Source organism: Pollicipes pollicipes, unplaced genomic scaffold, assembly GCF_011947565.3.
Source record: "Pollicipes pollicipes isolate AB1234 unplaced genomic scaffold, Ppol_2.1 Scaffold_4219;HRSCAF=4965_pilon_pilon_pilon, whole genome shotgun sequence".
NCBI lineage: Eukaryota > Metazoa > Arthropoda > Thecostraca > Pollicipedomorpha > Pollicipedidae > Pollicipes > Pollicipes pollicipes.
The window spans coordinates 14,052,280-14,067,700 of NW_023596448.1; the positions used below are offsets into that span (position 1 = coordinate 14,052,280).

A 15,421-nucleotide genomic window follows, 5' to 3' on the forward strand; every position below is an offset into this window, starting at 1 on the left:
TTGACGGCCTGACCGTCTGAAATAGAGATTGGTATCGCTCGTTAACGGTACTGACGCATACACTATGCATGGTCTCACGTGCCCGTCCGCGATGGGTTCGGGCTCGAGACGCGGGCTCCGGCGACGCCAGAAACAGCGCTGGCCGCCCATGGCTGGGGGTGAACGCCGGGACGCTTGGAGGTAGGGGACAACGGAGGGACGATTAGAGTTGGGGGTCGACGGAGGAACCATTAGAGCTGGGGGTCAACGGAGGAACGATTAGAGCTGGGGGTCAACGGAGGGACGATTAGAGCTGGGGGTCAACGGAGCGACGATTAGAGCTGGGGGTCAACAGAGGAACGATAAGAGCTGGGGGTCAACGGAGGGACGATTAGAGCTGGGGAGTCAACAGAGGAACGATTAGAGCTGGGGGTCAACGGAGGGATGATTAGAGCTGGGGGTCGACGGAGCGACGATTAGAGCTGGGGGTCAACGGAGGAACGATCAGAGCTGGGGGTCAACGGAGGGACGATTAGAGCTGGGGGTCGACGGAGCGACGATCAGAGCTGGGGGTCAACGGAGGAACGAGTGGAGCCTGGGATCGACGAAAGGACGGGTGGAGCTGGGGGTCGACGGAGGGACGAGCAGAGCCTGGGGTCGACGAAGGGACGAGTGGGGCTGGGTTCCACGAAGGGACGAGGGGGGCTGGGGTCCACGAAGAGACGAGTGGAGCTGGAGGTCAACGGAGGGGCACATCCGTGACCGTTGCCCGTTTTGGGGTCGCTAACGCCCCGTCGGGCGGTCGCCACTTGGGGCCAGGGTGGTGAAGGAAAAAAAGCCACAATCGGATAAAAACTGTGGTTTAGCCAACGGATGACATTTGCTTTAGTTTGTACATTTGTCTTCAAAGCCAAAAAGACTTTTGACGTCTGATGCCGTTGTTAAGCCATAGCCGGTCGGATGAGAGGGCTGGAAGCTTTTCTGGAGTTTTTTTTTAAACTGCTCGGTACATTATGCGGATACTTTTTATTGCTACGTTAAGTCATATTTATTCCGTCTGTGAATAGTTTGGATATCCTATTTCCCGCAGGTAACACAAAATGTCCTGGTTGATGTCACCACGTGCGCTGCACATTACGCTCAGACGCCCGAAAATGTGCGTTTGCCGTTTCCTATAGCACGTGCTCGGGTGGCGGGGGGAAGATAAACCGCCCGCCCCGAAGGTTTTTCCAGAATAGTTTCCGAACAGCGCGGCGTAGCCGCGCCAAATTCTGCATAGCTGTAGGCAATTGAAGAGCAGATTGTTTAGTATCAAACATTTAGATGTATCTTGCAAGGTCACTGACCTATGGTAGGTCAAAGTCAGGCCATGGTTTCACCGTAGGCAATTTCTAGGGAATCCTTCAATCGGATCCAACAACGCAGTGTTAGACGAAGCCATACATTTTTTAGATGCTTTCTTAGGCAGCACAACAGTTAAATGAACAAATTGCATTGACCTAAGGTCATGTATGAAGGTCACACCGAAGTCAAAACCAACCTGCTTTGTTACTCTAGGGCTTGCTGTAGGGGATAGTTTCTGGCGTTCATTTCGAGTTTATTGATAACAGCAACCGCATTATACATCTTCCATGGACTTCTTAGAGGTCAGAATAGGTCATTGACCTAAAATGACTCAGATTAACATTTTATTTTAGGAACATACTGCCCAGCGTGATCTTTGTCGCTTAGTCAAACGCAAAACTCAAAGCAATCTTGTATCATTTTGGACACTTTGACCTTCAAAAGATCAAACAAGGTCACTGACCTTAAATGAGCATGCGATCTTTTGCTTAGAAACGGTTAGTTAGGCTCTGGGGCACTTAAGTGACCAACCTGGAACATGACCTTGTTTGACCTTTTTTTACCAAAAGGTCATGATCTAGGAACCTGAAACTTTGGTCCAACTGATTTAAGGTACAGGTCAACACACCCTGTAAATTTGGTGTCTCTAGCTTTCTTAGTTCCGGAGATCTCAGGGGGTCAAATTAACCCCACCACCCGAGCGAAGGGTATCTAGCCGGCTACCCGGGCGCGTGTTAATGGTGATGACATTCTATTCCATTATCTAGCTTGGACTTAAAATGACGTTCAGTTCAAAACAGGTAGAAGCGAGAAATCAAATAAATCACGAATAATGGGATGTACGCGTCAGGATAGAATTGTGTACATTAATGTATTAATGTGATTTGGCATAACGGTTTTCAGAAACATTATCTTCCGTGTGTTGTGTCGGGTTCGCTTAGTTTAAAAACATATGAATAAGGTCCCGAGAGGACAAACTTGTCGGGACTGGTCAATTCCATTCTGTAAATCAACATTTTCTTGTCTCGGTCGATGCTCTAGGTTGCGGTTTGCAGTGCCTTTTTGTCACTAATTTCACTGTGCAGCAGAAAACAGAAATGCATGCTGCAAAATGCATGCACGTTGCAAAACTTTGTAACCTTTTTGAGATGGTAAAAAAACTTCAGGCTTACTTTCCATTTACACACATTTTTGGACAATTTTGGCTAAAAAGGTTTGGCAGAGGTTTAAAAGACTAGTTAAGACGCGTAAGCTGATAAAATTACGGTTAGCTGGCTATAAGCAAGATCGTAGTTTTATGGACAGACACGATGTCAGACCTTTTCTAACCGAAGCTTTTCAAAGCTTATTTGGGAGAAAATCAGTGGCATCTCTGACGCAGACGCGACAAAGCAAACTCCTATATCCTTGCGGCGTCCCTGTTCATAGGTATCCAGTAGCTCTTACAGAGCTTACTTACGGTACTGGCACAGCTAGCTTACGGTAGTGGCAGAGGTTAAAGAACTAGCATCCCTTAACATGATCCAGGATGAATGATCCTCGCCAAAATGATACTAAAAGCCCGCTCTGCTCCAAACAGAGCCGATATAAGCAATAATGCGGCAGCCGGCACCCAACGCCCCAGACCGATGCGCAGTACTGGTTGCCAAGCCTGGTATTATCCTAGAACAAATGTCTGTAAACGGTACCGCTTCATATAGCAGACTTCTTCTTAGTTGAATACATGTGATTTACCTGTTGCATATTATTCGAAAAGTGCGAAAATATTTCATCCTTGCAAGAGTGTTTATCATATACCTTAACTTCACAGAAACATTTCATAAATTTTTAGAGTATTTTAATGCATGAATTGTTTTGAAAACGGCTGATATATCAATTTCGTCACCCAGACACACGTGACTTTTTTCAAGCCGCTGTAAGTTGTGTGATATTGAATTCGATGTTGCGTATAGATTCTTAGCCGTATGATGGTGTTTAAGATACGCACCCTCAATATATTTGTGAGATCAATCGTACACCATCCCTTCTTAAAAGTACGAGTGAATCAGAAATCTGTTTGGTGCAAATAAGTCTGAAAATGATGATCTCGAAGGCCTATCCCATTTCAGTTTTGTTTCTGATAAGCTTTGAGTTCCAACTTTGGGTACCATTACCAAGCAATCAGCAAGCGATTTGTCCGTACTCTGAATTAAACGCTGATATATAAACATTAAAAAATTGCAGGGGCAGTGAAAGCTGGTCGCAGTCTGGATAAGGTGAAGTAGTCTGTTTTAGGTAATTCTTTTCATTGCGCCGCCGAAGCGGTGGAAGAGATTGAGCTTGCCTAAGCAGGGAGAGCGTGTCAGAGTTTTTCGCTAACAAGGGATGGTATGCTCTAAGCGCACACGCATTTACAGCTTCAGGTGGAGCTCATTTTTCGTGTCACCTTGGTTTTATTCAAGTTGCGAGATATCTGGCCCAGGGCTCTGAAATGCATCGCCACCGCCATCGCTCCAGCGCGCCGTAGCGTTAATGTTGTTTTCGAAGTTGTTGGCAGCCACTTCTCTACTCTTCTCACTGACTAAGCCACCATTCCTGGCACGCAAGAATCACACGTGCGGAAGTAGGAACAGGACTGGCAAATGGCGCCTGACCCTGGAATGTAGTTAGTGTGTTCGGCACAAGCTCTCTCCAGCTCTAGTCGGATCGAGCTGATCACATTCAACGCACCAACTCGACCCGACTCCATGGACCCAGGAGTCTGGACTTCTCTGCGGAACTTTCCCGGGTCGCGATATAGCGGGAGACGTCGCTATCCCCCGAGCTCTGCCAGCAGGCCCGTACCGTCTGCTCTGCGCCCGGGGAGATTGTCCAGCCTGCCATGCGCTCGCCGCCCGTCAGAAGGGGTAATATTTCCGAAAACTGAATATTTGAGCGGGCTGCAGGGTGCAGCCGCTAAAGGTCACGTACTGAACTGTGGCCGCCCGGCTCTCCGCTAGATTGCCCAAATGCGGTGAGAAAATGAGGCTCAAGTTAACTGAAAAGAATCTTTTGCTGCCGCAGCACTAATAATTTCAGGAATAATCTAGCTAAGGTGTTCGGCTGGACGGTCGAGCGCGTGTCGCGTCTCCTCATTGGTGCCGCCTGGTAAAGCGTAGGCTCGGCCGCCGACCCCGCCGTGCGGTGTCTGCTGCCACGTCTGGTAAAGCGTAGGCTCGGCCGCCGACCCCGCCGTGCGGTGTCTCTGCTGCCACGTCACGCCGCAGCTGTTTGCTGCCGTGGGCGAACGGCTCCAAAGGTCAATGAGGTCAACGATGTGGTCAGGTGGTTGTGGCTGCCTTGAAAGGGTCGTGACAACCGCATGGTCGTACTTTCGTCGGTTTTGAATAAGCGACGTTGCTGGGTGCGATGGAACCGTGTTTGACGTGCATACTGCAGCACCTCTGTTATTGCTGATCCGCTGGGTGAAATGGACTCTGCTACGCCTCTCGTAGGTACCCTGATCTTGAACATGCCAGCCCACGCGGTGCAAAACATACTCCCTCACTGTCCTTCCCTCCTTGCACTTCCCCCACTCATAACCTCAAATCCTGTCAGGCGATGCGACTTCTGGATTACTGACGCCCTTGATCTGGTCGTGTCTGTTCTGTGGTTGTCTGTAACTGTCTGTTGACCATCTCCATGTTTGTGATCCTAAGTTCTATTTTTGGTCTGACCGTCCGGGTGAGTCAGACTGACTTTAGGTCAGACTGCAGGTGTGACCTTAGCTCTATCATCCTGACCATCTTGGTGTGGCCGTGCCCCGGCCAGTGACCCTCTTTTCGTGACCTGATAAATCCGTGCCTGTGACCCTCTGCCTGTCTTGACACAACTGTGTACCTGTCTGTGATTTACACCTTGGCCTGACCTTATATCGTGACCTGATCCTATCTTTAGACTTCATCTTACTGATCTCGTAAGTTGGCCTGACCCTTAAGGTGGCCCTTACACATCGGGCTTTACCCCGGCGGTACTGCAATCCTTTGACGTCTGCTGACACTTAACATGCGCTAGGGTGGGGAGTCAAATTGACCCCCCCCCCCCCGAAGGTTTTTGTCCAAAATGGTTTCCGAACGGCGCGGCGCAGCCGCGCAAAATTTTGTTTAGCTGTAGACAATTGAATAGTGGATCGTTTGGCATCAAAAATTTAGGTGTACCTTGTAAGATCACTGACCTGTGACAGGTCAGAGTCAGGTCATGGTTTCAGCGAAGGCAATTTCTAGGGAATCCTTCAATCTGATCTAATAACAGAGTGTTAGACGAAGCCATACATCTCTGAGATGCTTTCTTAGGCAACACAACAGTTGAATGAACAAATTATATTCACCTAAGTTCAGATATAAAGGTCACACCAAGGTCAAAACCAACCTGTTTTGTTACTCTAGGGCTTGTTGTATGGGATTGTTTCTGGTGCTCATTTCGAATTTGTTGATAACAGGAACCGCATTATGCATCTCCCATGGACTTCTTAGAGGTCAGAATAGGTCATTGATCGAAAATGACCTAGGCCAACATTTTGTTTTAGGAATATACTGCCTAGCGTCACCTTTGTCACTTAGTCAAAGGTAAAACTCAAAGCAATCTTGCATGATATTGGTCACCTTGGCCTTCAAAAGATCAAACAAGGTCACCGAGCTTTGATGAGCATGTGACTTTTTGCTTAGAAACGGTTATCTAGGTTCTGGGGGCACTTTGGAGACCAACCTGGAATTTGATCTTGTTTGATCTTTTTGATTCAAAGGTAATGGCCTAGGAACCTGAAACTTTGACCTAAGTGGGTTCACGTACAGGTCAACACACCCCGTAAATTTGTTGTCTCTGGCCTTCTTTGTTCCCGAGATCTCATGGGGGAGTCAAATTGACCCCCCCCCCCACACCCGTGCGAAGGGTGTCTAGCCGGCCACCCGGGCGCGTGTTAGTGTGTATCAAATATCGTAGCCCCATGCCTCACTCAACGTAGTCTTGTCTATCTCTGAAACCCATTCTCCATGTCCCTATATTAAGTATTTTCACTAGAACTTGTAATTTAATCTATCCTTTGAGACCAAAAATTGCAAGCAAATTACATTGGAATTTGTGCACGAATTGACATATCGAGACATTTCAGTTGCTGGGTATGAAGGTCACGATACATGCCATTTGGCTTTCGAACCGTCGGAATGCCTCGACATATTGCATTGCCTTGACATATTGCATGACATCCAACATAAAAGTTAAGCTTTCTTGACGGAGCAGGTGGCATGAATCATACAGGATTTTGTGCACTGCGAGGCGTCATTACGGTGCTCTGGAAGATTCGAATCGCTACCGCTGCTGACCGAAAAATAATCAAGCCGATTGGTTTTTGGTCGACTGATGAGCTCGTTCCTGGCGGTGCAAGGTCAAGCACGACCTCAGCTCAAGGGTGGGGGACCTCCTCTCAGTCACGACCTGGCCGCGTATGCGTGGTTTTGTTGGGCCCTATTTGAGGGGAAGGGAGCTCATCTCTTTGGCAGCAGCAGCAAGATCCCTCAGCACCTTCATCTGCGTGGCGATTGCTTCGCAGAGTTGGGAAGGTATCTGTATTGCCCAACGCTGTCGTGCCCATGACTACCAAACACATGGCTGACAACGCCAGGTTCTGTCAGTGGTCCCATGAACAGCACAGGGGTTTTCATTGATGCTGGGAAGGGGTCTTGCTTACTACAACGCCCAAACACATAGAATCGAGATATTGGTCAACACAAAGCCATGCCCTCAAATGAGATGCCGAACGCAAGGTGACGAGAAAGTCTTGCGCTGGGCCGCGCGGTCGAGAGTAAAGTGCTGACATTTGGCTCACCCCAAAACATGTTCGTCCGGCTCGAGTGAGACCCCTCTGCAGCTGTTTCAAGAGCAACTGGAGCACAGAGGGAACCAAAAACTGAGTTAGACCTCGCTGATACTGGCGAATGGAGCAGCCGTGCAAACGACGCCGGCTTGCCGTTTCTGGCACAGCAGTAAGTTCGACGACCGCGTCGTGAGCGGCTGATGGATCGTCCCCGGGCAGCTCGCAGTCCAGACCTACCGCCGCCGGACATCGTCGTGAGCCGGCTGATGGATCGTCCTCGGGCAGCTCGCAGTCCAGACCTACCGCCGCCGGACATCGTCGTGAGCCCAGCTCGCATCCAGACCTACCGCCGCCGGACATCGTCGTGAGCCGGCTGATGGATCGTCCCGGGCAGCTCGCAGTCCAGACCTACCGCCGCCGGACATCGTCGTGAGCCGGCTGATGGATCGTCCCCGGGCAGCTCGCAGTCCAGACCTACCGCCGCCGGACATCGTCGTGAGCCGGCTGATGGATCGTCCCCGGGCAGCTCGCAGTCCAGACCTACCGCCGCCGGACATCGTCGTGAGCCGGCTGATGGATCGTCCCCGGGCAGCTCGCAGTCCAAGACCTACCCGCCGCGGACATCGTCGTGAGCCGGCTGATGGATCGTCCTCGGGCAGCTCGCAGTCCAGACCTCCCGCCGCTGGACATCGTCGTGAGCCGGCTGATGGATCGTCCTCGGGCAGCTCGCAGTCCAGACCTCCCGCCGCTGGACATCGTCGTGAGCCGGCTGATGGATCGTCCCCGGGCAGCTCGCAGTCCAGACCTCCCGCCGCTGGACATCGTCGTGAGCCGGCTGATGGATCGTCCTCGGGCAGCTCGCAGTCCAGACCTCCCGCCGCTGGACATCTGGTTTTGGTCTATGGCCCAGCCAGCAGTTTGGCGATCCTCTCCGACCACGATGGAGCAGCTGAGGCGGACTGGCAGTGTACGCCATGGCGATGAATCGGGGCGAAGTTAGTCGAGCTATCCGGGGCCTCCGCCGCCGCGCACAGACCCGCGTGGAGAGGGCGGCGCTGCTGTGGGAACTATATGCGCCCCTCAGAATTGGTGATGCAAAAGATAAGGAAGCCCGAAACTGTCCCAAGCACCTTTGAACGTTTTTCAACCAAAAAAGGAGAGGTTTTTCTCCTGGCGTATTGGAAGATAGTCGATTCTGGCGAGCAAAAAAGTGTCCGACTGCATCAGCTTCCGGGACCTTCTGTCTCTTCCTCACCACCTGACCACATTCTTATCCGTGTTTCTGACTACCCGTCTTGACTCGACCGTCCATATCTGTGCCTCTCGATCCGACCGTGCCCGTGTCTGCACCTCCCGATCTGACCGTGCCGATGTCTGTGCCTCTCAATCTGAACTTGTTCGTGTCTGTGCCTCTCGATCTGACCGTACCGATGTCTGTGCCTCTCAATCTGACCGTGCCGATGTCTGTGCCTCTCGATCTGACCGTGCCGATGTCTGTGCCTCTCAATCTGAACGTGTCTGGGCCTGTGCCTCTCGATCTGACCGTGCCCGTGTCTGTGACTGGTCATCTCCCCTTACCGTGCCCTTGGCCTGACCTCGCTGCCGTCTGCCCGCGGCAGGCAGCAGCGGCGCGATGAACCTGGAGCGGCGCGAGGAGTCGGAGGGCCGCTGCGACGCGCTGCCCTGGATGCTGGAGGCCTCACCGTCAGCCTACCTGTACCTGTCGGTGCCCGGCCGTCGGGAGGCGCCCGGCGTCTGCCAGGCGGCCACACGTCTCGTCGTGTCGGCGCCCGACCTTCCCGAGCCGCTGGCGGTCATATGCCCCGGTGGCGGCGACATGGTGAGAGCCGCAGCGGTGTGGTGAGAGCTGGTGAGAGTCAGGGGCGTAAGACGAGCCAGGGAAGTGAGTGGTGTGATGTGGAGAGAGAGAGGGGGAGAGAGAAAGAAAGAGAGGGAGAGAGAGAGGGAGAGAGAGAGAGAGATAGAGAGAGAAAGAGAGAGTCGGCAAGGTGTATGGTGCGACGCCGTGAGAGTGGATGAGGCAGGCGGTGTGATGTGGGGAGAGTTGGCGAAGTGTGTGGTGTGAAATGGTAAAGCTGGGAAGTCGTGTGGTGGGATGCGGCTAGAAAGGTATGTGTGTTGGTGTGACAAGAGTCGGCGAGGTGTGTAGGATGACGTGATGAGATTAGGAGTTATGTGATGCGACGAGGTGAGAGTCGGGGAGTTGTGATGTAACGGAAGCGGGACGGTGATATAATTATTCGTGTGTGAGATGGGAGTGAACGGAGTTGCGCTAGCGAGAGGGAGAGCGGTACCAGCACAGAGGGTGAGCGGTACCAGCACAGAGGGTGAGCAGCTGTGCCGAATGGCAAATCTTTGGTGGCTTTAGGGGAGGAAAATGTACTATCCAAGAGCATAGTGGAGACAATAGCAATGGAGATATAACTGCCTTAGGTCCACGTCCTGCAACCCTTTTCTTCATTTTCAAAAACGTCGTGACACGCGCATGACATGGTGACCCGGCCACACCCATCTTCGCCCATGTCAGACCTGAAGAACTTGCATGAAGTGGCGATTGCTGCCGGCACGTGTCCTGGCCTTGAGCTACGCGAGCTGATTGGTTATGGCAGCTGTGCCGATCGCTGACCACGCGCTGATTGACTATGGCGGCTGTGTTGATCGCTGACCACGCGCTGATTGGCTGTACCGATCACTGACGCGCTGTTGGCCGAGGTCAAGAGACGCGGTCAAGCATCTCTGTCTGGCACTGCCGGCGGGATCCCAGAGACCGAGCTGAGTGTGCACTGACCAGGTATCCTTCAACGGGTAGGATTTTCTGCGTGCGGTCCTCCCTTCAGCTATAAGGACATGGCCACAGCCAAGTATTACCCATTCCTGATCTGCAACTCGCTCCCGTTTCCTGCTCACTGCCCTTTGCTCGGACAGTGGTTCTGAATTGTGACAGAAATTTGAGAGAAAAAATTTGATCCGGAGTACCCAGATTTACTCCTTTTGCTTGGATAATTGCAAAAGTACCGTGAATCTCGCCAACTGTCATTGAAATATCTTATAATATACAGCAACACAAAGTAAAGGCTACACACTTGTACTGTGTAGTGCTGCTTGAGACACACCCCGACATCCCTGGAACTCTTTTAGATCTCTTAGCCGGGTGCGTAACATCTGCGGACTCTGCAACCTGTCCAGCTCTCGGGACTCTCCACCCGGTCCAGCTCTCAGGACTATGCACCCAGCCCAGCTATTGGGACTCTCCACCCGGTCCAACCCTTGGGACTCTCCACCCGGTCCAGCCTTCGGGACTCCCCACCCGGTCCAACTCTCGGGACTCTCCACCTGGCCCAGCTCTTGGGACTTGGGACAGCTCCACCCGGTCCAGCCTTCGGGACTCTCCACCCGGTCCAGCTTTCGGGACTCTCCACCCGGTCCAGCTCTCAGGACTCTCCACCCGGTCCAGCTCTCGGGACTTGCGCCGGTTCGAGCTCTCGGGACTCCACACCCGATCCAGCCTCGGGACTCTCCAACCGGTCCAGCTCTCGGGACTCTGCACCCGGTCCAGTTCTCCGGATGCTGCACCCAATCCAGATCGTCACTCACTCTGTACGAATACTCATTACTTACCCGAACCGCGAAGTGCATGACTCTCGGCATTGAGAGTCGCGCTCCTGCACGAGTTCACTGGCCATGCTGTACGGGTTCACCGAACGTAGTGTCCTCAGTCTGCATTGTCGCGCTCCTGCACGAGTTCACTGGGTATGCTGTACGGGTTCACCGGGCGTAGTGTCTTCAGTCTGCATTGTCGCGCTCCTGCACGAGTTCACTGGGCATGCTGGACGGGTTCACCGGGCGTAGTGTCTTCAGTCTGCATTGTCGCGCTGCTGCACGAGTTCACTGGGCATGCTGGACGGGTTCACCGGGCGTAGTGTCTTCAGTCTGCATTGTCGCGCTGCTGCACGAGTTCACTGGGCATGCTGTACGGGTTCACCGAACGTAGTGTCCTCAGTCTGCATTGTCGCGCTCCTGCACGAGTTCACTGGGCATGCTGTACGGGTTCACCGGGCGTAGTGTCTTCAGTCTGCATTGTCGCGCTCCTGCACGAGTTCACTGGGCATGCTGTACGGGTTCACCGGGCGTAGTGTCTTCAGTCTGCATTGTCGCGCTCCTGCACGAGTTCATTGGGCATGCTGTACGGGTTTACCGGGCGTAGTGTCTTCAGTCTGCATTTCGGGCTGACTCAGCCCTGACTTCGCACCGGCGCGCTGATGTGGCTCGGCGCCGAGCGTCGATTTTGCCGCAGCTGCTGTGTAAGGAATCCTGGCGACAATTTCGAATTCGGAAAGTAAGGAATGACGGCACGCAGTGTTGAGGCGACGTTGGCTTCCGCCGCGTGAGTGCATGTGAATTTTGAAAGGAACTATTTCCTGCTGTGACCTGATTTTTCCTTCGCATGGCGTTTGCCAGAGTACGCTTGTCGCATTATAGTGCTTGCCTCAATCTGACCCAAAACTGAACCCAGGCTTGACCTCAACTTCGCCCAAATCTGACCCGAACATGTCTTCGAAATAATTCAGACTCGACCTGAACCTGACTTAAACCTGACCTGAACCTAGTCTGATCCTGCCTCAAACCCAACCCGAACCTGACCTCATCCAAACATAGAGTTCCCGAACCTTGGTCTTCCCTGAACCCGACCCTCCCTGTGTCTCACCTTATTCGACACTGATCTTACTTGAACTCGAACTGAAGCAAACCTGACTACTCGAATCTAGGCTTACCTGAATATACCTTACCTGAACTTGACCTCGCGTGTCCCCAACTGCTCCAATCTGACCTGGATGTTACATGAACATGACGAGAACCTGAACCATACCTGACCAGGCCACTCTGGACCCACCCTGGGGCTGCTCTGGCCCTACGCGGTCTTCAGCTGGGACCCGGTCCGATCTGACCGCCTGGCCTTCCCGGCAGGTGGAGGTGTTCAGCGCCGGCTGGCGAAGAGGGGAGCGGGCAGAACCGCTGGGACAGCACCAACGCCATCTGGTGCTGGATGTGGTGTCGGCCGTGCCTGGCCAACCGGTGAAGGTCAGCTGGCTGGAGCTGGTGCGGCCTGAGGTGCAGAGGTCAGTGACCTGGGAGGAAGGCATCGGTTGCACTTGGTGGAGCATTGCCAGCTTGCCATTGCTTATCGCTATGCCCATATGCATACACATTGTTGCTGTCAGTGGCCGTGCAACTTGCGAGTGTGCAGTTGTGCAAGTGGCCGTGCGGGAAGTTGGCCTGTTCGTGGCTTGTATAGCGAGGTAAGTGCAGAGTGAATCATACGAAAAGCTGGACAGACGCCTTGGAGTGGTCTAGGTATGTCCTTCAGGAATTAGTGAGAAGAGCGAGCATACCAGTCATAAATGTAGATTAAATCACTACAAAGTGTGAAAAATTTGCATTTTCATAAGAAGTTGGTGTGTCAACTTATTATTTCTCCCTGAAACGCAAACGTCATTAGCTTTGGTCATTGGCTCATCTGGCAAGAATATTTATTTTTTGCTGAATGTTTTCGGCTCGGAAAGACTTGCCACGAATGCTCGCTTGTGTCCTAGAGCTCACATCCACACAAATATAGATAAATTGCCTACTCATTGTTTGATTGCGTCATTGTACCTTGCACAGCACAAATTGAGTGCCAACTGACGGCCGTTATATCTGTAAATCGTGTCCACGAACGCCTGATATGAACGCCTCGACAATTGCACTTATTTCAGCCTTGGCCGCTGCATGACCAGTGGAATGGCCGGATTTGGATCACATTGTGCCGTCATGGATGCCTGGGTGGCCTTGAAATAGTCCGCACAAAACAGCCTGCACGTCGTCGCGTCCATGTAACTCATGACTCTCATGACTAGCTTAATATGACCCACATGACATGACACACTCATGACTAGCGAGGGTTACATCTTAAAAAGAACAGGACTGTGAACTGCGCCGAATGATCTAGAAGATGACTATTTCAGTTCAAAATCCCCTGCCAATGTGGAACACTTCCTTTAAGCGGATTCAGGACATCAATGGCAGTCTTTGGTTATCTTGACGCAGTTTATTATCACACTCTTTTATCGAATCACGGGCGTAGCCTCTTTCCCAGCAACCTCCTAACAGGATAAGTGAACAGCGGGCAGTCGCATAGCTGTCCTCACCTGTCGCCTTTGACCTCACCTACCCCCCCCCCCTCCCCGCCAGGCGGCGTTCCTAGACTACTGGCGGGATTTGTCCCCCCGCTCCCCACCTGACCATGCCCCTCACCACACATGCATTCACGTGCACCTGAACCCGTGACCCCGACTGACCCCACGTCGCACCTCGTTGACGCGTGAACCACCCGACGTTTGCAGGTCATCACAGGTGGCCGTGGTGGATGCCGGTCACTGGACCGAGGCATGGTCGGCAGAGCCATGCCGACACATGTGTCCAGAACTGGCCGGAGGTTGCATCGCGCCTCACCTTTGGTGCGACAGCGTCCACCACTGTCCCTCTGGACGCGACGAGGACCCAGGTGACGCCAGCGATAACAAGTGGCGCGGCCGAGAGGCGGCGCGCTCTTGACCCAAATGATGATCATCATCATCATCAAACACGTGGGTGGGGCTACGGGTGTTTTTGTCAGCAACTGTCTTCCGGTGGTGCGGCGAGCCGAAAGTTCGGTGTGATCTTATCTTCCGTGTCATTTGATATGCCGCTGGGGCCTCGCGAACGCGGCGAAAATAGCTTCGCTGACGTCGGTGAGAATTAATTCGCCGGGCCTTTGGTCTCGGATCCGCCCGAGAGAGAAGACAAAAACGTTACTCTCGAACGGCTTCGGATGGTAAATCTCACAATCCTATAAACGACTTTTTGCTATGGCGCAAAGGGCTGCGTTTTGGTCTGGACACCGATCCGAGGCAGTTCTTTTTCGCTCCCAGGCTGGATGCTACCACAGATCCTCTTATCGGTCGGGAGCATTTGATTCAGCTATCATTCCACACCTGGTACATCTCTGCCAAGATCCTTCGAGCCGGTTTTTGTCCCGCGCAGGCTCCGATTCTATAGGATCTGTATCTGGACATGCATCGTCTGTTGGAGTCAAACACGACAGGGGACTGATATTGCCCGACTCTGACACAACAGTCCAATGCTCCATAACAGAGCATATTATATTTTTGTTTTGACTGCAGATGCATGTAGTCATCAATGCCCTCCCCTTGACTCTATTCTCTCCCCTAGCTTCGTGTTGTCCATTTGAATCTTCTTGGGGGGGGGGGGGGGAGGGGGCACTTCTTTACTTCCAGTTAAAGGAAATGCTCCGCATTTAAGGACATTGAAGCAAACACAAGATATCATGAAATAAGCATCACTTATAGCTATTGGTATACTATTGAATGAAAAGACTGTTTTTGACAACACAGTTTCTCTGCTTGATAATCCGCCCTTCAATACGTCGTTGTCTCATTATGTTATCGTACCTTGCACAGCATCAATCGAGAGCCAACTGGCGGCCATTTGATCTCGAAGTCGTGCTCACGGACGCCAGATATGAACGACTCGATGGACATATTTGGGTGTGGTCGCTACATGGCCAATAGAATGGCAGGATTTGAATGACGTGAATATAGCGTCATGAATACCTGGGTGACCCTGAGATAGTCTGCACGAAACATTCTGTACATCTGCGGTGGAGTGTAGCTCAGAAACCAGAGGCCTCGAGATCTTAAGGAGGGCATGACCATCAAATGCAGCAAGTGATCTTCAAGATGGCCGTTTAAGTCGGTGGTTGTCCCGTGCCAAATTCACCACAGTCACCTGCCACAACTCGACCAACATCAAGAGCGATGGCTGTTATTCATAAACATGGCAAACATTGTGTGTTTGACGTGGATGATGGGGACGTCAACTGTGGTTTCCGAAGAGCTCCGCCTCGCCCACACACCTGACGTCACCCCCCCCCCCCCAGCGATCTGCCACCGCTGGTCGATCCCGTGGCTGTACGTGGGGGTGGGCGCGTCTGCCCTGTTCATCATCGTCATCCTCTGCGTCGCCGCCATCGTGCACCGCAAGCAGAAGAGGCCGCCGGCGACGGGCGCCGCTGTGGGGGCGATTGCTCACGATCCTCACGAGAAGCGGCTGCCCACAGACGAGGTAAGGTCACGTCCTGCCAGCTCGGATGGATCGCTGGAGACATCGAAAGGCGACGCAAAAATGTGGTTACTGGACAGGGGTGTGATCACA

At 52.5% G+C, this 15,421-nt stretch overlaps 1 protein-coding gene across 1 annotated transcript in view; it reads left to right on the forward strand.

Moving 5' to 3' along the window:
• The window catches only part of LOC119094908 (uncharacterized), an 89,662-nt gene that overhangs the window by 63,736 nt on the left and 10,505 nt on the right, over nt 1-15,421 (forward strand). Inside the window, exons 8-11 of the mRNA XM_037217819.1 lie at nt 8,770-8,990; nt 12,137-12,288; nt 13,552-13,712; nt 15,147-15,331. Of these exons, the coding sequence (XP_037073714.1) occupies nt 8,770-8,990; nt 12,137-12,288; nt 13,552-13,712; nt 15,147-15,331 (719 nt within the window). The remainder of the gene's footprint in view (nt 1-8,769; nt 8,991-12,136; nt 12,289-13,551; nt 13,713-15,146; nt 15,332-15,421) is intronic.